General features: G+C 38.8%; 1 protein-coding gene across 15 annotated transcripts in view; it reads left to right on the forward strand.

Annotated features, from left to right (window-relative positions):
- The window catches only part of IFT88 (intraflagellar transport 88), a 75,944-nt gene that overhangs the window by 15,084 nt on the left and 35,684 nt on the right, over positions 1-25,176 (forward strand). For 14 of the 15 annotated variants that reach the window (XR_012327497.1, XR_012327496.1, XM_073794933.1 and 11 more), the window contains 11 exons: positions 214-270; positions 1,400-1,453; positions 2,064-2,127; positions 2,787-2,856; positions 5,798-5,888; positions 7,301-7,405; positions 9,559-9,661; positions 10,726-10,840; positions 12,702-12,933; positions 13,897-13,967; positions 21,699-21,785. Coding sequence is in view for 13 of the 15 variants with exons in the window: in XM_073794933.1 (XP_073651034.1) it covers positions 214-270; positions 1,400-1,453; positions 2,064-2,127; positions 2,787-2,856; positions 5,798-5,888; positions 7,301-7,405; positions 9,559-9,661; positions 10,726-10,840; positions 12,702-12,933; positions 13,897-13,967; positions 21,699-21,785 (1,049 nt within the window). In the remaining 2 variants the exon portion in view is untranslated. The remainder of the gene's footprint in view (positions 1-213; positions 271-1,399; positions 1,454-2,063; positions 2,128-2,786; positions 2,857-5,797; positions 5,889-7,300; positions 7,406-9,558; positions 9,662-10,725; positions 10,841-12,701; positions 12,934-13,896; positions 13,968-21,698; positions 21,786-25,176) is intronic. The other variant, XM_073794934.1, reaches the window with a different exon arrangement.

The raw sequence follows: 25,176 nt of genomic DNA on the forward strand, positions 1-25,176 counted from the left end.
TTTTCTCCTTTAAAATGAGTTCCAGAATAGGTCTCCTTCCTGATACTTAAAATACTTGAGCTCGTTAATATTTAGAATAATTTAAAAGAAATTATTCTAAATATTATATAAATATTTCTCTATTGATGAGCCTATATTTTCTATTTCTTTTCCAGTTTTCTATTATATAACTTAATCTGAATTCTATTAACTATGTTTTTTTTCCTCCCCAAGATAACTGCTAAAATACCAAGCACAGCAGTTGCTAGACCTGTAGCTACTGGATGTGGGGTAGGTTTTCTTAAGCTGAAGATATGAAGATGCATTTTCTCATACATAAGTTCAGTTTAGGCAGTTAGTTCTAAATAAGTCTGGCTACCTTTCAGCCCATGACCTGGATATATTTTCCATTTTGGTTAGTGATGAACATTATATATTGTTGATTAATAGCTTTGAATATTCTAGTCATTTTGGTTTTAAATATAACAGAAAATATTTTATTGTCTTTTCCTACCTGTAAACCTCGTGTTTGTTGATTGACTTCTTTTCATTTTCTATATAATATAACCAAATGTCATGTGTATTCCATTCATATATCTTATGTGAGGTTAGATGTTATTTAAACATAATGTTTATAATTTTTAAAAACTTAATAATTAATACATGAAAAAATAAAATTTAAGAAAAACTTCAGAGGCATATAATTGGGTCTTGCTTTTATTTGAGATCGTTGGAGGAAAGATGCTATATTAAAATCCATAAAATAAAATCTTCTAAATCTTGCCCAAAGTACCTACAATTTGGATATTTTAGCTTATGTGAAATAATAAAGGAATGGGAGAAAAATGGAGGAATGAGGTGAAATAGTGTTTCCTAGTCTTTATGATAATATTTCTTAGGGGTCATAAAAATGGTTTTAGAACCTAGAGGTCCCGGGCACTTGCCTTCCAAGTGTCCCTTCCTGTGAATGAAGAAAGTGGCCTTATACGTTATATAACAGTGTGTCATGTGATGCATACGTTTATTAATCAGCCAAAGCAGGTATCACTCATAAATTTGGTTTTTGGTGATGTTTCTGAATAGGAGACAGCAAGCTTTTCTGTGAAGGGCCCTGTGGTTTAGGCTCTTCGGAACCCAGCTCAGCATTTTCAGAGAGGCAGCCACAGACGATGTACAGGCAAATGGACTGCGGCTGTGTCCCAGTACAAAGGCTGCGGGTTCTAGTTTGCCAATGCCTGTTTTAGAGTTTTATTGTTTGATCCTATATCCTCGGGAGATAAATGGAAAAAAATTATGTTTAGGTTTACTTGCCAATAGGATGAAGGAAAAAATGTTATAAAGAAAACTTTTATACTTTGGTTTATAAAATTAAATGTAGGCATTTTTTGGAATCGTTTTAACTTAGTTTTTTGTTTACTAGTCCAAGACATCCCTGGCATCGTCAATGGGAAGACCAATGACAGGGGCTATTCAGGTATCTCCATTGTGTGGGTGTTCATTTTGGGCCTTTCCTGTGACTTAGAATATTATTACCAAAGTTTTTTTAAGTTGTTACTTATATAGTGACCCTGGTTCTTTAAACTGTGGGCTGAAGTTTGGACCTTTTGAAATCTTTGGTGGCAAAGTCTCTTTGGATTTATTTACTCAGGTCTCAAATGAAATCCCACTGGGAATGGACATAGGCCTGATAGTTTGCTTGTAGGATGTACTCTGGGACCCGCTCTTCCTTTGCTGTCATTTACAGCAGTTTCTGTGGTTTCTCTCTTAGGCATATAGGAGACCAACCAAAAGTAGGGGAGTAGCCAGCTACTAAGCTGCGTAAGGTACTATCTAAAAATCCTTAAGAGTGCTTTTCTTTTCAAACTGGGAGTAAGTCCAGTTAGACAAGGAATCAGAATTTGACAGAGGAAAGGTGAAGTGCAGACAGGCCGGCACATGAGGAGGTGGGAGCACGGAGCAAGCCGGCAGGGGACGAAACCAGTGTTACACGCTAGGCTGTATTTACAACGTGTGTCGTGCAGCTCTGCAAGTAAGAGGCAGGTCTTATTTAAGAATGCTCTTTAAATGATGCTTGTTCTCCTAAGGATGGAGTTACTAGACCCATGACAGCAGTGAGAGCAGCTGGTTTTACCAAAGCAGCTTTGAGAGGTTTGTTCTATTTCAGCTATTAATTTTTTTCAGATCTTTAAATTTTTTAAATGTTTTTGTATGTGTAAATATATTACCATATCTAACATGCCATTGATTATTTTAGGTACCATTAAGAAAGGAAAGGGGTGATGAAAATGTTCTGCATCCCAGTTGAGGTGGTAGTTACACTGGCATGTAATCTGCCAAAACATGCCGAGCTCTACATCTAAAATTTGTATGTGAGTTAGAGCTAAAGAATTAAAGGTGAAAACAGTATTTAAATATATGATAAGTTAAATAATAATTTCTAAATAAAATTGTTACGACAAAAATTAATGATTATTATACCAGTAATGGAAAATTAAAAGGCTAATACCAGGTTATTACTCGCATGATTGGCCATTTAGAGTTCATAATAGGGATAGATTACTATGGGGGAGAAATAAATACTGAGAGATATTTATTTTTGTTTTTACATGGTAACACACAGTTTTATTTACATGTTTTTATGTATGTTAAAAATCTTACCAGTTTCTTCATATGCAAAATATTTATGTAAGCATAAAAATGTCCATTCCATTTAATAAATAGGTAAATTAAATAGCATGTGCGCGGTTTCATATCCGTTCAGTTGTGCTGGATTGAGCACTAAACGTGAACTCTTGACTGTGTCTCAGGCTCTGCGTTCGACCCCCTCGGTCAGTCGCGGGGCCCTGCACCGCCCCTGGAGGCCAGGAACGAAGACAGGTATGCAAGTCCTGTGCTGCTCTGCTGTGGTTGGTTGCATGTTCTTAACTTTTACTTCTCAAGTACATAATCCTTACGTATTTGAAAAGTTCATGTCAGCAGAATAGTAACCAAAGCATCATCCCTGGTTCTCGGAACTAGCAAAAGAATCAAGTCTCAGAAAAGCAGCCCTGTGTATTCCATGCAGTTTTACTGTAATATTATTGACTCGAAGATGTATCTGATTTTTGTACGTGCCAGTATTGATTCTCTTGAAGGCCAAATGTTGCTGTACATGTAATAAGATATTCTTATTTTAAAAGAATATTTCAAAGAAAAAAATTAAGAAAATGTATAAGTTAGTTTGTCATATTGATATTGAGAAATATAATTTTTTATAGAATTAACTTAGTTTTGTGCCATTGACTAGAGAGTAGCTAAAAAGCTACGGTGTAAATTCAGCTGTGTACATTTACTGATATCTAAGCACCATTAGATTTTACAAATAGTGATAGCAGCCAGCATTTACCGAGTGCTCTCTGTGCGATCACTGCGTGCCCTGCGCTGTGCACGAGCTTCCCTGAGCTCTTGTGTCATCAGTTCAGGGGGAGGGAAGCACGGAGAGCTCGCTGGGTCAGGCTAGTACACGGCAGGACTGAGACTTGAACCCAGGCGGTCTACTTCCAGGACTCATGTTTGTTTGTTTGTTTGTTTGTTTTGTGGTCCCCGGGCCTCTCACTGTTGTGGCCTCTCCGGTTGCGGAGCACAGGCTCCGGACGCGCAGGCTCAGCGGCCATGGCTCATGGGCCCAGCCACTCGGCGGGATGTGGGATCTTCCCGGACCGGGGCACGAACCCGTGTCCCCTGCATCGGCAGGTGGACTCTCAACCACTGCGCCACCAAGGAAGCCCCAGGGCTCATGTTTTTAAATTGTAATTCTTAAACCTGGTATTTGGGCTATTGTATAAATTACATAATTTCTCTTTTTGACTAATAAGGAACTTATATAGAAAGTCAGTGTACTTTGTATCCTAGTTAATGACAGCAAGTTTGCTAACAAATACATGTTATCTTACTTAAATATGTCATTTAGGATCCTGTCAGCTGCTAACAGCTGGAAACGTCAGAAAAAACACACACAACAAGAATGTTTTATTATCTCCCATAACAGGAGGCCTGGAGGATGGTTAATTTAACTTCTCAATAACCTCACGCTGCTTCAGCTTCTTTCTGATTCTCTTGGCTCTTCTCAAGAGCCTGCCCATCCTCGTGATTCCAGGAGGGCCACGGGAGCTCAGAACCTTCCTGTAGTTGATAAAACCTAGAGTCAGAAGGTGCTCAGTCTTAGGTCCTCTTTGAAGAGCAGGGATCTTTCCGGGAAACATCTGCCCCAGGCAGACGCGTCTTCATTTCTCATTGGCCAGAAATTCATCACACGTGCCTGATGGAACCAGACATTCGGCAGGAGGGTGAGACTCTCCTGTAGCCTAGCTTTCGCGTTCAGGGACGCAGGGCGGCGGCAGGCTCCTGTGGAGGTGCCCAGCAGTGTCTGCACAGAGTTCATTCTCCTGGCGGCTGATAGGGATGGGGTAGTGACTTTCACTGTCTTCATAAAATTCTCTTACAGAGTTTTAGCGTTACATTTTTATATTGATATTTTAGGCTTAATTATAACAACCTGTAAGCAACATTTAAAGACATTTATTAGAGTGTTTCAGACAGCTTGAAAATAGAATTCCATACTTTGAATTCTGAACTTTTTAACCTTTAGAAAGCCACCATCTATTATTAGAATTTTGCAATCTCTATAAACTAATAAAATATGTTGTCTTAATCCCAGGTTTTACTGAAGAATATGATTTTATAGACAAACCTATACTGTGAAATTTATTCCTGTGTTCTTTTTCAAAGTCCATTTGTAGAGAATGAAGAGAATTGATGTTTACTGTGATATATTTGTAGTAAAAGTTTATTTAGGCAGTAACGTACATTCAGAGTGTTGTGTTTTATTGAAAGAAAGTGGTAGTAAAGCAACACTGGTGTTGTGTTGGAAACATGGCTGATCTGGGGACACTTCGTTTGCTACTAATGAAGTCAGGGTTTTAAACTTCCTCACCTCGTTAGAAGTCTCTGTGGTGAGTGGGGCTTCCCTAGCGGCCCAGTGGTTAGGACTTGGTGCTTTCACTGCCATGGCCCCGGGTTCGATCCCTGGACGGGGAACTGAGATGCCACAAGCCACACAGCACGGCCAAAAAAAAAAAAAAGTCTCTGTGGTATCTATTTGGTAGTAAATAATTTTCTCTCTTTTATGGGGTCTTCAGTCTTTCTAACCATAGATAAAGTTTTCATTTGCCATAGAATCTGCTTTCCTTTGGGGATGGTAATGATGCAATAGCATGGCCCTAGAGTTACCTTATCATGTGTTTAAATCCTGGCTCTGTTACTTACTAGCTGTATGATCTCAGGCTTAGTACTTAACTTTCTTTCGTTTTTTTTTTTTTTTTTGGCCGCCCTGTGTGTCTTGTGGGATCTCAGTTCCCTGACCAGGGATTGAACCCGTGCCCCTTGAAGTGGAAGCACAGAATCCTAACCACTGGACCGCCAATACTTAACTTTCTAAACTTCAGTTTCCCTGTCAGTGAAATGAGATAATGATAGTACTTGTATCAAATATTCTTGTGAAGATTAAGTGACATAATTAGGGTAAAGCATTTAGCTCAAAATTAAATTACACTTATGCTAAATAAATGTTGGTTATTTTTACTATTATGAATAGTTATATAATGTAGTTATTAAAAACAGTGGCACATTTATTCTTTAAGGCCCCTTATATATTTGTCTTATCTGTGACTTACTCTTAAAGTTTATAAGCACATGATGAACAATGTTAAAAGTAGGTTAAATTTTGTGTGTATTGTTAGTGGTTGAATGATTCAAATATACTTACTTTTTTCTTTAACAGTCCAGAAGAAAAGATAAGACAATTAGAGAAGAAAGTAAATGAGTTGGTAGAAGAAAGCTGTATTGCTAACAGTTGTGGAGACTTAAAATTGGTGAGTTCATAACCTATAAGATTCAAGATTGTGAAGTGTGTGCATATGTATCTTTATGTGTGTACCTATGTAAGCACATGTATAGATAAATACTTCCATTTTGTTGTGGACTGGCCTTAGAGTTTTCACTGAAATAATTATTTTGAGAACCTGCAGTTGAAACTCTGCTTCATAAACTCTGAAGTCAAAACAATTGGCTGATTTTGTAATTTTTCACATTGGTCATTTAAGGAGGGGAAAAAATTCCATTGCATCGGTTGGCTAAATTTTGCAGCCTGGTGGACTGCTGAATGGGACGCACAGCCTGCTGCAGGTGGAGCCCATGGCCCACACACAGCACTAAGGGCTGTTTTCTCCTTCAAGGCTGACTGCTCTAAAGTATTTTGTCCTAAGTAAACTGCAAAATCGTGGTTTGCTTCTTGGCAATCCAACTCTGCTGCTTTTTTTTAAATTGAATCTTTTCTCTTAGTTTGCTTTGTTCACATTACTTTGGTCATCATACCACATAAATATAATTTCTGTGACTTAGTTATCAGATCAATGAATACCATTAGAAAGGTTCAGTATAAGCTACTTTTTTTTTTTTTTTTTTTTTTGCGGTACATGGGCCTCTCACTGTCGTGGCCCCTCCCACTGCGGAGGACAGGCCTCAGACGCGCAGGCCCAGCAGCCATGGCTCACGGGCCCAGCCGCTCCGCGGCACATGGGATCCTCCCGGACCGGGGCACGAACCCGCGTCCCCTGCATCGGCAGGCGGACTCTCAACCACTGCGCCACCAGGGAAGCCCCAGTATAAGCTACTTTTATTGCTCACAGAACCTGTGCTTTTTTATCTAGTTCTAAAAAAAAAATTCCATGTTTAATTAATGTGACTGTGGTCAGTCTCTCAGTGGAAATTGATAAAAGGTTCTTGGCATCCTGAGTAAGATCTGAGCGAAACTAAGGATCTGTTGTCGTATTGAGTAGCAGTTATCCATGATCCATGATCCAATACTTGTCTGTATTTTGAGCATCCGAGAAACCAAACAAATCCACCTAAATTCCTACCTCATGAGATTGAATTAAAACACCAAAGATTCAGGAGTTGGGAGGAAAAAGGAAGTAGATAGACATGGTCAGACCGAAAGGGGGTGGGAGGTGAGGTGATGGAGAACCTCGACGTGGAGCAGGTGTGCTCCAGGTCTTAACCCCCACGCTTCCTCTTTTTTCCCAGAGAAGACACTCGGCCTTTCCATGCGGGAGGAAGAGCTCCCGTTTAAACAATAGAAAGGGAGTTTATGGTAGGAGCACACGGGGCATCAGGGAAGCCAGGGGTAATGGCAGCCACCCCTGCTTCCCGCAGACACTTCCCGAATGCACCAAATTCCGTGTGAGTGCTCAGAGGAGTTTACACAGTATACATTTGATTTCAGGCCTTAGAAAAGGCAAAAGATGCAGGAAGAAAAGAGAGAGTCCTGGTGAGGCAACGAGAACAAGTTACAAGTCCAGAAAACATCAATTTGGATTTAACTTACTCAGTAAGTATGAAGTACCTGTTGAGTACAGTTACCTTGGCGAGAATTTATAGATTCCAGAACTTCTTTTTCTTTTTTGTTTTCTCTTGTTCTTTAAGCCTTATTGGACTTAAGGTGCCCAGAATTAGATTAATAATACTCTTTAGTTCATGGGACCACTCTTATCTTTGGTATGTACAGTGATCTTCTTTAGTTAGTTAATTAGTCATTTTTAATAATGTAGTAAATACTTGTAAACCTACCAGCCAAGGACTCGTGAAGATTGCTAATATTTGGGTTCTATTCAGTGTGGATACTTTAACGAGATTCATTTTGTTTTGTTTTGAGGTATAATTGGGATACAGTGTTCTGTTAGTTTCAGGTATACAACACGATGACTTGATATTTGTATATATTATGAAATGACCACCACAATAAGTCCAGTTAACATCCGTCACCAAACATAGAGAGATAATGGGGTTCTAATTTATTTATTTATTTATTTATTTTTGGCTGCGTTGGGTCTTTGTTGCTGCGCGTGGGCTTTCTCTAGTTGCCGCGAATGGGGGCTACTCTTGGTTGCGGAGCACGGGCTCTAGGCACACGGGCTTCAGTAGTTGTGGCGTGTAGGCTTCAGTAGTTGTGGCTCGCGGGCTCTAGAGCTCAAGCTCAGTAGTTGTGGCTCACGGGCTTAGTTGCTCTGTGGCATGTGGGATCCTCCCGGACCAGAGCTCGAACCCACGCACTGTCAGGCAGATTCTTAACCATTGCGCCACCAGGGAGGTTCCGATAACGAGATTCTAATGTGGACTTTTTGGTCTGTGATTTTAGAGAACTTCAAACTAGGTGAATAAGATAATGTTCTGTGAGGAGAGTAGGGGGAAAAAACCAGCTAATTTCTAGCAAAATTTATTCAATTCTGAAAAGACACTTCTTTGATATTTATACTGCTGTTTAAAAGGGTATGTTTTCAGTAGGAAAAGTCTTCATATGCTAAACAAGTGGAAAAAAGGACGTTAGAACTTAGAAGAATTTTTTTTTTTTTGCGGTACGCGGGCCTCTCACTGTTGTGGCCTCTCCCATTGCGGAGCAAGGCTCCAGATGCGCAGGCTCAGCGGCCATGGCTCACGGGCCCGGCCGCTCCGCGGCATGTGGGATCTTCCCGAACCAGGGCACGAACCCGTGTCCCCTGCATTGGCAGGCGGACTCTCAACCACTGCGCCACTAGGGAAGCCCAAGAAGAATTTTTATATGTTTACTATTTATAGCTAATTTTTTTTTATAGCTAATATTTTTAAATTCCATGGAGTCTTTAGATTTGGGAATAATTTGTGATGATTATTTTTTTTCCTTTAGGAACATAATTTACTGTAACTTAATGATTTAAATTATAAATTTGCACGTAGAGCAGCAATACTGTACAAATTAAGGTTTAAGGTATTCCACATGATGTTTAATTTATATTTACAAAGAGAGTTTGGTCCACTCTCTTCCTTACTCCTTTTATTACCAGCTATAGTAATAATACACATTTATTCTTTGTGGGTCTTCCTGAGATTAAAAGATAGCAAATCCATTAATTAGAAAGAATACATGGAAAATTAGGTGAAATTTAGAGGAAAGCTCCACCTGTCTTTTTTTTATAAATTTATTTAATTTTTTATTTTTGGCTGCATTGGGTCTTTGTTGCTGCACGTGGGCTTTCTCTAGTTTCGGTGAGCAGGGGCTACTCTTTGTTGCAGTGCGCAGGCTTCTCATTGTGGTGGCTTCTCTTGTTGCGGAGCACGGGCTCTAGGTGCGCGGGCTTCAGTAGTTGCGGCACACGAGCTCAGTAGTTGTGGCTCGTGGGCTCTAGAGCGCAGGCTCAGTAGTTGTGGCGCACGGGCTTAGTTGCTTCGTGGCATGTGGGATCTTCCCAGACCAGGGCTCGAACCTGTGTCCCCTGCATTGGCAGGAGGATTCTTAACCACTGTGCCACCAGGGAAGCTCCCACCTGTCTTAATGTTCTGGTTCATATTGGAATGCAAGGTGTTCTCTGTGTACTTCATTGCTTAATGGGTTGGGAATCTTGATAGAAGCATCTAACTTTGTTATAGTGTTTTAATCTCTAGAAAGATTATAGGCAAAAGGGACCTAAAATGATCATTATGTGTCTCTTTGCAATATTTTTTCCTTAGGTTCTTTTCAACTTGGCCAGTCAGTATTCAGCTAATGAAATGTATCCTGAAGCACTAAACACCTATCAAGTTATAGTGAAAAATAAGATGTTTAGCAATGCAGGTAAGTGTGTATAGTCAGTTTTTCCAATAAGTATAGTTCTTTTGTACCGTTAATTTACCATTTCCTCATTTTATGCTTTCTTATAATGAAATGATCTGTACTCTGAGCAAATTCATATTTATGATAGAGGTGCCCTGCTTAAAGATATGAAAATTCACACAAATACAAATGAAGAAATACAGCTGGTATAAGATACATTGCCTAACAGTAAATGAAAACAGTATTCTGTATCACAGGTAGAATGAGCCAGGGCAACCTACAGAACATGCTTTCCCTTGTATAATTATCCACAAGAGACCTTTGTTTATATTTAGCATTTATATTGTGTAATTTTTTGGTCTCAGTATTAAAGTGTATCAGAATATCATTTTCTTTAATATTTTATTAAACTATTACATCATATAGTTTAAACCGGGTAAGTGTACTCTTTTTGTTCCTGAGCTCCAGGCTTCTTCATCCTGCGCCGTGGGGTGGGCCCTGCAGAGTGGAGAAGGGTCAGGACTATGGAGAGCTGACCGTTACCTCAGACCCCCAGGTCCTGGTGAAAAGAGGTGTGGGGTCACTTGAGTACGAGTTGGAAAGTCTAGACAAGCTTTCTGAGTGGATGTTGCATTTGAGCTGAGTCTCAAGTTTTGTAGAAACACTTTTTCTCACCAATTCATAAATGCTTACCGTAGAAAATGTGGGGAAAAAAGGATAAACTGTACATCTTGCAGCTCTGGGAGATGCTGGAATAACGCCCAAAAGAAGGTCTAATTTTGAATTATCTAATACTTTTTAAGTCCCATGTTTTCTTAGAAGAACAGAACTCCAGTTTTATAATGTCACTCTTGTTTTCTAGCCATGTTTCCAGGAATCCATCTGTCTTAAGTTCCAATTCCTTGCAGAAGTTTAGTGTGCACATACATGAAAATAGTATAACTGTTTTAAAGTGAGAAATTTAATGTCTGAAGCTTCATAAGTTGAGAAGACCTTCAAAAAATATAAATTAAGGTCATCTAAAATATCATAGAAAAAGTGAACAAAGTAGGATATTATATATTCATTAAATTTTTTTCAATTAGGACGGTTGAAAGTGAATATGGGAAATATTTATTTAAAGCAAAGAAATTATTCCAAAGCCATTAAATTCTACCGAATGGCCTTAGATCAAATTCCAAGTGTCCATAAAGAAATGAGGTAAGTGTGTAGAATTTAAGTGTCGTTCTTCAGAAACAAGGTCACTCTTGACGCGTTGCCAGTGGCTTGAGTGCTTTATGGTATCTGTACATGAGAGGTGTTAGATTCTTGTTGTAGCTGTAGTACTTTGGTCTGTCCCCTTGTGACTACTTGCATGCGTTTGTGTGATGGAAGTTAAAGGTTGAAGGCATAATATGTGATCAGTTGGAGTAAAACTAAGCTAATGGGCCTATATAGGGAATAACGCTGCGGGCAATTAGCGCCAGAATACAGCTTACTGCCAACACCAAATCAAACAGCGGTTCTTTAGAACATACCAGACTCCAGAATGCAAGACTGGAAATCAAGACCTCCTTACATTCTTACTACAACTTGAGAAGGGAAGCGTGAGAGGAAGGGTTACTGTTGAATCTTAGAAGAGGGGGGAAGAGGGGGATGCTGGGATGTTTCCTGTCCTTACAGTATTTCAGGAGCAGAAACAGTAGACTACCTTATGGTCTGGTTATAACTATGGGAACATAGGAAGGTACCAGGATACTCACTGGTCATAATTTCTCCTAGGCACAGTACAAAGCCTCTGTGAAAGTTAATTTCTTTGTAAATACCACTTTTCACAATAATTTGTTTTCGAATTATGCATGATATCTCATTATCATCAGCAAATATCTAACTTACAGAACACAATGCCCTTGAGGTACTTTTAACCCAGGTGAGGCCAAGAATTTGAGCATTTTAGAAAAAGATAATAATATTATATAGTATATGTTAAGGGCTTAACAGTCCATAATCAAGAGATAGTATAGTAATTAAGTTGAAGGAATAATTATTGAGAACAAGAAAGGTCAAGAAAGGCTTAACGAAAGGAGGTATACTTGGATTGCTTACTAAAGTGAAGACAAGCGAAGGGGTAACATTCCCGACAAAGGGAGCACTGTGAGAAAAGTCCGGGAAATACTGTGATCTGATCAGAGAACTAGGAGTAAAAGGATTTAGTTCAAATGGGGTTATATTGAGGAGTGGTTAGAAATAAGGTGGGATCACATTCATTAGAATGGCTATAATCAAATATGGACAATAATTAGTGTTGAGGAAGATGTAGAGAAATTGGAATCCTCATACGTTAGGGATATAAAATGGCCCAGACACTTTGGAAAATAATTAGGTTGCTTTTTTTAAAAGTTAAACACAAATTTACTATATGACCAATTCCATTCCTAGGTATATACCCAAGAGAAATGAAAACATGTGTTATCACAAAGTATTGTACATGAATGTTTATAGCAGCATTATTCATAATAGCCAAAAAGTAGAAGCCATCCAAATGTCCATCAAGTAGTCAATGGATAAATAAAATGTGGTATAGCCATACAATAGAATACTATTCAGCAATAAAAAAGGAATGAAGTACTCTTATATGCTGTAATATGGAGGAACCTCAGAAAGGTTATGCTAATTGAATGAAGCCAGACACAAAATATCACATATTGTAACTCCATTTATGTACAATGTCTAGAAAGGCAAATCCAGAGAGCCAGAATGTGAATTAGTGTTTGCCTGGGGCTAGAGGTGGGATCGAGGAATGACTGCAGGTGGGCACAGGTTCTTTTTGGGGTGATGGAAATGACAAAGTAGGAATGTGGTTTTGGTTCCACAACTGTGTTAATATAGCAATAATTATTGAATCATACACTTAAAATAAGTGAATTTTATGATGTGTAAAGTAAACATCAATATAGCTTTAACAAAACAAAACAAAAAAGTAAAGTGGGAAAGAAAAGAAGGAAATTATTTGTGGAATGTCTTGATTGCCATACTAGGGAGTTCAGACCTTTAAAGCGAATCCATGTTTATTTTTCTCTAGGATTAAAATTATGCAGAACATTGGAGTTACATTTATTAAAACTGGGCAGTATTCAGATGCCATTAATTCATTTGAGCACATAATGAGTGTGGCACCAAACCTGAAGGCAGGCTTCAACCTAATTCTTAGTTACTTTGCTGTTGGAGATCGAGAAAAAATGAAGAAGGCATTCCAAAAGCTCATTGCTGTTCCATTAGAAACTGATGAAGATGGTAAATACATTTCACCAAATGTGAGTATGAGGAAAACTGTTACATAGCCAGCTCCTAATTACCTGTGCTTTTCTGTCTCCAGAAATGAGAAAGTTGGAGTGGATGACATTTCAGGTTTCTCCCAGCCCTGTATTAATGTGTTTTATCATTTTCATTTGTTATTTAAATTAGGTCGACACCAGGGCTATTGAAATAGGGCTAGAGATTGTGGTTAAAACAGACTGCACAATTTTAGTCAAAAAAACAAAAAGGAGAATCTTAGGAAAAATTGTCATTCTTTAATGTTATTTTATATGGAGTCGTACCCTGTGCACTTGCCTGTGTTGATACATCACAATGTATAGTAATGTCAGTTTCATAAATTGAACCTAATAGGTCTTCCTGATAGGGTGTAAGGGTGTCGCAGCATAGTGGCTGGCCCCACTACTCAGTACTTAACTCTCCTTGTTCCTCTATATTTAAAATAGCACTAATTATAACAACCTACCATGTAGGGTTGTAAGGATTAAATGAGGTAATGCATGTGAAATGCTTAAAATAGTACCTGGAACATAGGAAGTGCTGGGTAGATGTTAACTATTATATATAACTTCCATATTGAGAAAAAGTCATATATGTTGTGAAAGAAATCATCTATGTTTTCAATAGGAAGTAGCAATATGGATCATACTAAGTAATTGATGATCATTAAAGCATTTATATTTGAGTTAAGAATTTATAATATCACACATTTGTACTAACAACCACAGCTTCTGTGTACTTGGCCCTATTCTTTCCAGCCTGACCTTGTATCAGCTGCTAGAATCTATGTTAGTTCGGTGGAGAATGTGATAGGTAATCAGAAGTAAGAAGAAAATGTTTACATAAGGGAAAATAGTTTAGAAAGATTAATATATTCTCCATTTTATACAGCTAGCCTAGGGGTGAGGTTGATTAGAAATCTAGTTCTTGATTCTTCTGAATCACTCATTTTTTTCCCCCAGGATGACCCACATACTAATTTAGTGATTGAAGCTATAAAAAATGATCATCTAAGGCAAATGGAACGTGAAAGGTAATATTTTGGGCACTTCATGATTAAAACTTAATAATGTAGTCTTAACTTCTGTAAGAGTTGAATGTGCATTCTGATGATTTCTTTCAAAACTTGTTGTATTCAGTATATTTCTTGAATAGTGCTGTCGTTTCACCATTTCTATACTCCACCAGATTCTTTTTTCTCCTTCAATATAATCTCAGTCCTCATGCTAATCCCAATTATTATTACTCAGTTACTCTTACTATTTCTCTGTAATTTGCTTTCCCTCTGCCTCTGGTGCAATATTAGAACTTTGTTCATATTACCTTTGTTCAAAAATTTATATCTCTCTGTATTTTTATCATGCCCCCCAAATAAATTTCAACTCCCAAAGACAAAATTATTTATTTCATTTTTTCCTTTCTCTGATATGGTACCTAGTCTCTGTCAAGTACGGCTTGTACCTTCTAATATTTATTGAATATGCAACAGGTATCTTAGAAGTTATATCACATCACAGAGGGCTCTTAGTTGGTTTTTTTTTAATTGTGATAAAATACACATAACATAAAATTTATCTTAACCAAGATATGTAATTCTTCATTTCAAAGGTAGTGGTAGGTGCATTCACATTGATTTGTAGCCAGTCTCCAGAACTCTTTTTATCTTCCAAACTGCAGCTCTGTACCCACTAAACAACTCCCATCCCCCTCCCCCAGCCCCTGGCAGCCACCACTCTGCTTTCTGTCTATGAATGTGACCTGCTCTAGGGACCTCATGGAAGTGGAATCACGGTACTGTCTGTCTGTGACTCACTTTTCATCCACGGTGTAGCCGGTGACAGGATTTCCTTCCTTTTTAAGGCTGAATAATATTCCATTGTGTGGATGGAGGGCCCTTAATCTTTAGTTTAACGGTAAAAATTAAACTTACACTTCTGAGTACAAATTAAAACCCCAGAAATTGTATGTACAAGAAAATGAGAAGAAAGGTAGAGACAAGAGGGCAAATCATCAAGGGACCCGGGGGCTTGAGGAACAGCATGGCAGTGATTCCCCTCACATTGCTCAGACTTGGAGCTGAAGAAGCTGGCAGTCAGAGAGCCAGGGGCTGCATTTTTAAAAAAGGCTCTAAGAAAAGCCAGAGGACAAGGTAAGGGGTAGGCTAGCAAGACAGAAAACTTTCAGACAGATGCACAGAAAAGAGCTGTGGTCCCATCCCCACACATGCCAGCAACAGCCAACTCCCAGGGCTGTAAGGAGACACTCAGTACCCCAGCAGACCAAGTAGGGAGCAGGACTTTAACCCCCAAGGCCCTCATGGAGCCCTGCCACTCTGACTCTGTGGTGTAGTGGACAGCATGTGGGGAGCCTGGAACTCCACCCTACCCAGCAGTAACAGGGCGCTCTTGACCCTCCCTCCTGCCTGGTGTCAGAGGGGCAGTGGGGAATCAGGGCCTCAGTCATCACTCAGCCATAACAAGACCACCCCACCATGGTGTCAGTAGGGACCGGGGGATGCAGGGACTCCCATCCCACCCAGGAGAAGCAAGGACCTCTTCCCACGTAGGTGTCAAAGCAGGCTGTGCGGGGAATATGGGCTTCTCCCCTTATCTGGCTTGTGATGCGGTGGTGTCTCTTCTTTCCCTGCTGCAGTGGTGTCAGGAAAGACAGCTAAAACAGAAGATTTAAATAAAATTCAGTCTTTTTTTTTCTACGTCACTTTTCTTTTTTTCACAATAAAATACAAAAGCATTCAGCTCTTTAAAGTACATCACTTGGGGCTTCCCTGGTGGCGCAACGGTTAAGAATCCACCTGCCAATGCAGGGGACACGGGTTCGAGCTCTGGTCCGGGAAGATCCCACATGCCGCGGAGCAACTAAGCCCGTGCACCACAACTACTGAGCCTGCACTCTAGAGCACGCGAGCCACAATTACTGAGCCCACGTGTGCCACAGCTACTGAAGCTCGTGCACCTGGAGCCTGTGCTCTGCCACAAGAGAAGCCACCGCAGTGAGAAGCCTGCACACCACAACTAAGAGTAGCCCCCGCTCGCCACAACTAGAGAAAGCCCACATGCACGCGCAGCAACGAAGACCCAATGCAGCCAAAAATAAAATAAATAATTTTTAAAAATAAATAACAAAATAAAAATACATCACTTGCCCAAATCTTCAGAATCAGGGTGAAAGTAGTATTGAAAAGCCTGAATGAACATTATTTTATTTTTACTTTTTTATTGAAATGTAGTTGATTTACTATATATATATTTATTTTAGATTCTTTTCCATAGGTTATTACAAGATACTGAGTATAGTTCTCTGTGCTATGCAGTAGGTTCTTGTTGGTGCGCGGGCTTCTCATTGGTGATTGCTTCTCTTGTTGCGGAGCACGGGCTCTAGGCACGTGGGCTTCAGTAGTTGTGGCATGCAGGCTCAGTAGTTGTGGCTCGCGGGCTCTAGAGCCCAGGCTCAGTAGTTGTGGCGCACGGACTTAGTTGATCCACGGCATGTGGGATCTTCCCGGACCGGGGATTGAACCGGTGTCCCCTGCATTGGCAGGTGGATTCTTAACTGCTGCACCACCAGGGAAGTCCCGGTTATCTATTTTATATATAGTATTGTGTATATTTTAATCCCAAACTCCTAGTTTATCACCCCCCCTTCCCCTTTGGTAACCATAAGTTTATTTTCTATGCCTGTGAGTCTGTTTCTGTTTTGTAAGTAAGTTCATTTGTATCATTTTTTTAGATTCCATGTAGAAGTAATATTGTATGATATTTGTCTTTGTCTGACTTACTTCACTTAGTATGATCATCTCTAGGTCCACCCACGTTGCTGCAAATGGCATTATTTCATTCTTTTTTTATGGCTGAGTAATATTCCATTGTGTATATATACCACATCTTCTAAAATTCAGTCTCATAATGTAAAAATGTCCAAGCTTCTTTTTGGCTGTGCCGTGGCTTGCAGGGGGTCTCAATTCCCTGACCAGGGATTGAACCTGGGCCACGGCAGTGAAAGCCTGGAATCCTAACCACTGGACCACCAGGGAATGTCCAAGTTTTGATCAAAAATCACTCGTCATACCAAGAACCAGGAATATCTCAAACAGTGAAAAAAGATAGTCCATAGATGCCAACACTGAGATGACAGAGATGTTAGAATTATCTGACAAATTTTAAAGCAATCATGATAAAAATGCTTCAACAAGCAATTATGAACACACTTAAAACAAATGACAGAATAGCCTCAGAAAAGAAATAGAGTCTCAGCAAAGAAACGATATAAAGAAAAACCAAATGGAAATTTTAGAACCGAAGAATATAACAGCTGAAATGGAAAGCTCAGTGGAGGGACTCAACAGGAGAATGAAGGGGAGCCAGGAGAGATTTGGTGACTGGAAGAGAAAATGGAAATTATCCAATCTGAACAAATAGAGAAAATAGACCAAAAACCAAAACAACCAGAGCCTCAGGGATCTCTGGGACTATTACAGAAGAACCAACATTTGTGTCATCAAATCTGGGAAGGAGAGATGAAGGGGATTAGGCTAAAGAAATAATAGCTGATAACTTCCTAAATTTGGCAAGGAAAATAAACTTACAGTACAAGGAGCTGAAGAAATCCCAAGGAGGATAAACCCAAGAAAATCCATGTCATGATATATCATGATTAAACTTCTGAAAATTAAAAACACGAAGTCTTTTTTTCTTAAAATATTTATTTTATTTATTTGGCTGTGCCAGGACTTAGTTGTGGCATGCAGAATCTTCTATCTTCTTTGAGGCTCGCCAGCTCCTTAGTTGTGGCATGCGAACTCTCAGTTGCGGCATGTGGGATCTAGTTCCCTGACCAGGGATTGAACCCAGGCCCCCTGCCTTGGGAGTGTGGAGTCTCAAACTCTGGGCCAAAAGGGAAGTCCCTAAAATCACAAAGTCTTGTAGGGAGGTAGAGAAAACAACCCATACGGGAAAAGCAATTAGAATGACAATGGGAAAGTCTTAAATCAATAACCTAAGCTCCCAGCTTAAGAACCTAGAAAAAGTATAAAATAATTAAGCTCTAAGGATGTATTGTACAGCACAGGGAATATAGCCAATATTTTGTAACTATAAATGGAATATAACCTTTAAAAATTGTGAATCACTATGTTGTACACCTGAAACTTATAAGTTTCAGGGATTTTATATATATAAATATTTTTCAAGTATTATATATTTTATATATATATAATGTACATCAACTATACCTCAATTAAAAAATAAAGAACCTAGAAAAAGAAGAGCAAAGTCAACCCAAAAGAAGCAGAAGGAAAGAAATAATAAAAGAACAGAAATCATTGGCACTGAAGAGAGAAACAATACAGAACATCAGTGAAACAGCTGATTCTTTGAATAGATCAGTAAAGTTAACAAACTTCTAACAAGACTGATGAAGGTAAAAGAGAGAAGACCCAAAATACTAGTATTAGGAACAAAATAGTAGCTATCACTACAGACCCTGCAGACATCAGAAAGATATTAAGGAAATACTACAGACAACCCTGTACACATAAATTTGAAACTTAGACAAAATGGGCCACTTTCTTAAAAAACACAAACTACCACAACTCAGTTAATATGAAATAGATCGTTTGAATAGCCCTTTGAATGTTAAGGAAATTGAATTTATAAGGCAAATCTCCAGGCCTATATGGTTTTAGTAGAGAATTCTAGAAAATGTTTAAAGAATAAACATCATTTCTATACAGTCTCTTCCAGAAAATAGTTCATTTTATGAACTAGTATTACTCTGATACCAAAATAAAACAGAAGAGACAGAAAACTACAGAAAAATATCTTATGACTATAGATTAAAAGTTCTCAAGAAAATATTTGCAAACCAACAATACTAACACAATAGGAAAAGAATTATGTACCACGACTAATTTGGATTTATCCCAAGGCTACAAGAATGGTTTACCATCTAAAATTCAATTAATATGATACAGGATATCAGTAGAACAAAGGACAAAAGCCACGTGATCATCTCAGTAAACCAAAAAAAAAAAAAAAAGGGAAAACTGGGGGGGAACAAAATCCAAAATCCATATTGGATTTTGTTTAACAAACAAAAAGAACTTCAACAAAAGCTAGGAGTAGAAAGGAGGTTGCTCCATCTGATAAAGGACATCTATGAAAACCCCACAGTTTCGCATTATAATACTTAATGGTGAAAGACAGAAAGAAAAGTAAAAGACTTATCCAGATTGGAGAGAAGTAAAACTTACCTCTGAAGATCACATGATCTTGTATATAGAAGGTCCTAAGGAATGCACTAAAAAAGTTTACCACTGATAAACGAGTTCAGCAAGGTTCCAGAGTAAAAGATAAACATGCAAGAATCAACAGAATACTAGAGAAGTGTGGTACACAGTGCTAGTGAGCTATCTGAAAATGAAATCAACAATTACATTTAACAGTAGCATAAAAAATAATTTATTAGGAATAAATTTAACAAATGAAATGCAAAACTTGTACTCTGAGAATTGTAAAACATCATTGGAAGAAATGCTAAATAAGTGGGAAGAGATCACATGTTTATGGATAGGCACTTAGTATTGCTAAGATGGCCGTGCCCCCCAGATTACAGATTCAGTGCAACCCCTATCAGAATCCCAGTAGTGTTTTTGCAGAAAGTGACAAGGTGATCCTAAACTTCATATGGAAATGTAAGGAGTCCAGAACAGCCAAAACAGTGTTGAGAAAGAATAGAAGAGTTCGAGGACTCAAGCTACAAGGCGACACTAATTAAGACAGTGTGATAATACTTTATGTTAGAAGCATAAAGACATACATAAAAGGCAATGGGATGGAATTGAGAGTCCAGAAATAAACTCTTCCGTTTATAGTCAGTAAAACTGTCAGGACAATTCCATGGGGAAAGGATAGTCTTTTCAGCAAATGGTGCTGGAACGATTGAATATGCTCATGCAAAAGAATGAAGTTGGACTTCTCTCTCACACCATACAGAAAAATTACTTCAAAATGGATCATAGGGCTTCCCTGGTGGCGCAGTGGTTGGGAGTCCGCCTGCCGATGCAGGGGACGTGGGTTCGTGCCCCGGTCCAGGAAGATCCCACATGCCGCAGAGCGGCTGGGTCCGTGAGCCATGGCCGCTGAGCCTGCGCGTCCGGACCCTGTGCTCCGCAATGGGAGAGGCCACGACAGTGAGGGGCCCGCGTACCGCAAAAAAAAAAAAAAAAGAAAAAAAAAAAAATGAATCATAGACCTAGAAGTAAGAACTAGAATTACAAAATTCTTAGGAAAAAAACATAGAAGTAAATATTATTGACCTGTGTTGGGCGGTGGTTTCTTAGGTATGAAAAAAATAGGTAAATTGGACTTCATCAAAATTAAAGACTTTCATTCCTCAAAGTACACCATCAAGAATGTGAAAACAGGGCTTCCCTGGTGGCACAGTGGTTTGGAGTCCGCCTGCCGATGCAGGGGACACGGGTTCGTGCCCCAGTCTGGGAGGATCCGACATGCTGCGGAGTGGCTGGGTCCGTGAGCCATGGCCGCTGAGCCTGCGCGTCCAGAGCCTGTGCTCCGCGGCAGGAGAGGCCACAGCAGTGAGAGGCCCGCGTACCACCAAAAAAAAAAAAAAAGAATGTGGAAACAACCTAATGAATGGGAGAAAATATTTGCAAGCCATGTATCCAAGAAGGGACCTACTTCTACAGTAGGTAGAAGAACTCTTCCAACTCAATAATAAAAACGCCAAAACCTAATTAAAAATATACAAAGGATATGAATAGACATTTTTTCAAAACATATTCAGATGGCAATAAGCACATGAAAAGATGCTTAACTTCAGTATTCACTAGGGACATGCAACTCAAAACTGCAGTGAGGTAGCACTTCACACCCACTAGTGTGACTGAATCAAAAAGACAGATAATAAGTGTTGATGCAGATGTGGAGAAGTTGAAACCTTGTATGCTGATGGTGGGAATGTAAACTGGTACAGCCACTCTGGGAAAGTCTGGAAGTTCTTCTTAAACAACATATGACTCAGCAATTTGTCTCCTAGATACATACCCCAAAGAAATTAGAGCATACATCCACATAATAGCATAATAAGTTATACAGGAATATTCATAGCATTATTCGTATCCAGAAAGTGGAAGCAACCCAAATGTCCACAACTGATGAATGGGTAAAAAATATATGCTCCATCCATGCAATGGAATATTATTTAGCCCTAAAATGAATGAAATATTGACATATGCTACAGTACACATGAACCTTGAGGACATTGTGATAAAGTGAAAGAAGGCAGTCACAAAAGACCACATATTCTATGATTCCATTTATAAAATGAAAGGTGAAGATCAGGCAAATCTATAGAGACGTGTAGTAGTTCAGTTTTAGTATTTACCACTGTAGTGGCAGTTTTCACCCTTTCATTTCCACAGACAGTGCAGATTATGCAGCTTCAGCTGCAGAGTCCTGTGTCTCTCTCTCTCCTTCCTTCTTTCTCCCTCCCTTCCCCCACTTTCTTTCTTTCCTTCTTTCCTCAGAATGGATCACAGACCAAGAACTGCTGACCCCAAGGGCAGTCATGGCTTACTGATCGCATTTCCCAGTCGTGGTTTTCAACCTGATTTGTAAACAGATTGCTAGCATAGCTGCCCAGACAATGTTTACACTTACATTTTAAGAAATAAATCGAAACTCTTTTTATACCATATTTCTAAATATTTTTTGTTTGTTTGATATAGGAAAGCCATGGCAGAAAAATACATCATGACAGCTGCAAAACTCATTGCTCCTGTAATTGAAACATCTTTTGCTGTAGGTTATGATTGGTAAGAGAGAAATTCAGTATAACTGGATGGACATGATGTTTTCTAGTTTATACTTTTATTGATTTAAAATTTTGTTATTAGAAAAGTAAATAATTGCAAATATTGATTTCTACTTATCAAGCAAATACTATTATATGGTAAGATTAGTATAGGCCACTCTAAAAGTTCTAACATATTTTTCTTATTGTTCATGTCATTTTGTAAATTAAGTACTAAGGCAAGTGTGCTACATTTGATATGTGGGTACATAATTGCTTTCATTGTATAAATTCCAGCCTGTGCCCTCTTCCTTTTTACTTTATCTTTTCTCATTATGTCCTTTTTCTACCTTAAATTTGTCAGTACTACTAAACTTTTTATCCTGAGCAATACCTCTCACACCTAAAAAGGCTATTGTCTGTGGATATATTTCCCAGATAGGAGTGAAGGGTTTTTAGAGCTGGAAAAATCTTAGGTCATTTTTTGGATGAGTAGTTGAATTTGTTTCTTCCACCCGGTACGAGAATCCTCTTTATAGCATCCCATGTAGGTGCCATCTATCCTCTGCTTGGATTCTTATGGTGTTCAAATCATTTGCTTTATTTCTGAACATCTCTAAGGGTTAGAAAATTCTTCATTGTATTGAATCCAACGTTGCCCTTCATGAAACTCTTTTCTATGATTTTTCGAACCAGTATAGAGTGAGTCTGTGACCTGTTCTGCGTGGTACCCTACCAGAATTTTTAAAATCCAAGATACATATACATGGTTAGAAAACCAAGTAAGTACAGAAGAGTTACAGCTCCCGTTTTCTAATTACTTTTCATGTTTCTTCTTGGTGGAAGTAACGTATGCTTTCTTTACCATATCCTCATTACGATCCAGATTCTCACCATGGAATCCATTGTCTCCCTGGTTTAGTTTGTTCTGGAGGCTTCATATTTGGCCTATGACGTTTGTTTTTCTGGTGTCTCCAGTTACCTCTCTGTCTTCTCTTGCACTCTTTGCTTCTCTTAGGTTATTTGGAGTTCTCCCTCTCGGAACTCTTCCTGCCCCAGTCTCTGTAAGCCGTTGGTTCCCTTAGGCTGGCGTTGAATGTCATCTTGGGGTTTACCTTCATTTTTTTCCCATGTTGGATCCTCTTTCTTTTTGAACATCATCTTTATTTTTTCCTTGATTTCTTCCTGAATTAACCCCCTAAGATCTGTCTGTGCATGTCTGTAAGTGTCTAATTCTGTCCTCATTCTTGATTGATCATTTATTTGATCGGGTATAATACCCTAAGTTGTAACTTGTTTTCTCTTAGAACTCAAAAAGCATTTCTTCACTGTTAACTAGCACTGTTGCTGATTAGAATTCTGATGCTAGTCTCATCCTTGCTATTTGTAGGTGACCTGCAGTTTCTTTCTGGTAATTTTTATCATTTTCTCTGTAGCTTTGTTTTGAAATTTCATAATGTGTTTAAATTTGTCTTTTTTTTTCTATTTTCTTCTTAAGCACTCAATAGACCCCTCAATTTGCAGTCTGTTTTCTTTAATTTGAGAAAATGTTATACTATTTCTCTGCTAATTTACTTCCTTTTCCAGTTATAAATTTCTATCAATTGGATTTGGACTTCCTTGTCACTTATCTTTCTTATATTTTCCAACTTTGGTTCTGCTTTGCTTTCTCGGAGACTTCTTTGAATTTCTCATTCAACTATTCCATTTAATTGTTTTATTTTACATTTCCAAGAGCACGTTCTTTTTCTCTGGCTGTTCTTTGTCGTTGTTGAGTATGAGGGGAGGTCTGCAGGCGGAGATGGCGGTCAGTGGTTCCCGCTGCCCAGCTCAGCGCTTCGCTACCCATCCGGGATCCCCAGCCTCACGTGGAGCAGGAAGCGCCCTGCTCCGTGTCACTTTCTTACTGTAGCCTCCTTTTCCCTGCTTCATAAGCCAGCACGCTTTTCACGCTTCCAGGATGGCGCTCCTCATGGGGGCAGCAATGGGAAACAGCGCGTGCCTGCTACTGTTTGGAATCAGCGGCTCTGCCAGTTATTGCTGATAGTGAGGTTAGGGCTTTCTTCAAAGTTTTCTCTCTTTTCAGATAAACAGTTCCAGTTTTTTTCATCCATTTCAGATACAATGTGTTTTTCTAAAACGGCTGGTTTTCTACCTGACTGGTTGCTTGCCTAGTTTATAAACAAGTTCCTTAAAATGTCCCTGTATCTGTACATGTACTCCACATATGTTTTGATCAATGTATAGTACAAGTCACTCTGTCCCTTTCTGTGAACACCAAATGTTGGTTGTAACCTTAAGATCTCCTTGATTTGGGAGACAAGCATCTCACAGTAAATGAACTCTGTTCATCTTTAATTATACTGAATAGTAAATGTTGTTTTACTGTTACTAAATCTAACTTGAATTCTCTTAATGTTTACTAAATCATATACATTTAATTTTCTAATGTTTTTAGCTTTTTAAGAAGATGATTATAGTTGTGTCTTTGCAATCTAGTAGTTGGTATGTAAGTGAAATTTTAAGTATTTATAAAATGCCAACCAGTCTGAGTGAAATTTTCCACTAATTTAACATTTTAACTTATCAAAACTAATTACTTTTGTCATATTAGACTTTTTAAAATTTTATTTATTTTATTTTTAGCTGCGTTGGGTCTTTGTTGCTGCGCGCGGGCTTTCTCTAGTTGTGGCAAGCGGGGGCTACTCTTCATTATGATGCACAGGCTTCTCATTGCGGTGGCTTCTCTTTGTTGTGGAGCACAGGCTCTAGGCTCACAGGCTTCAGTAGTTGCGGCTCGCAGGTTCTAGAGCACAGACTCAGTAGTTGTGGCTCATGGGCTTAGTTGTTCCACGGCATGTAGGATCTTCCAGGACCAGGGCCTGCATTGTCAGGCAGATTCTTTTGCTGATTTAAAAATTCTCTCTTTATCTTTGATTTTAGATAGTTTTATTACAACGTATCATAGAGAAAATTGTTTTGAGTTGAACTTTTGGGGTTGTCTCTTAGTTTCATGAACTTGGATGTCCACATCTCTCCCCAGATTTGGGAAGTTCTCAGCCATTATTTCTTTTTTAAAATATTTTATTGAATTATAGTTGACTTACAGTGTTGTATATAACAAGAAAAAAAATTTATTGTTTATTGCAGGCCAGTTGGAAGTTCAGGATAAAAAGTATCTGCCTTCGAGAAATTTACAGTTTAGCTAATGTTGGTTGTCACCTAAGATCTCCTTGATTAGCTAAGTAGACAGATAATTATATTAGCAATCACAAAGCATTGTAAGTGCTATGTTATACTAATGTAACAAGTTGTGTTTTATTGTGTGCTGTGTGATTTCTTAGTCCCAATTGCTAATGCTACTGTAGTTTGTTGTCATGGTGTCATGGACGGCTCCCCAGATTAAGTGACAT

The sequence above is a fragment of the Tursiops truncatus genome, chromosome 18, assembly GCF_011762595.2.
Source record: "Tursiops truncatus isolate mTurTru1 chromosome 18, mTurTru1.mat.Y, whole genome shotgun sequence".
In the NCBI taxonomy this organism is placed as follows: Eukaryota; Metazoa; Chordata; class Mammalia; order Artiodactyla; family Delphinidae; genus Tursiops; species Tursiops truncatus.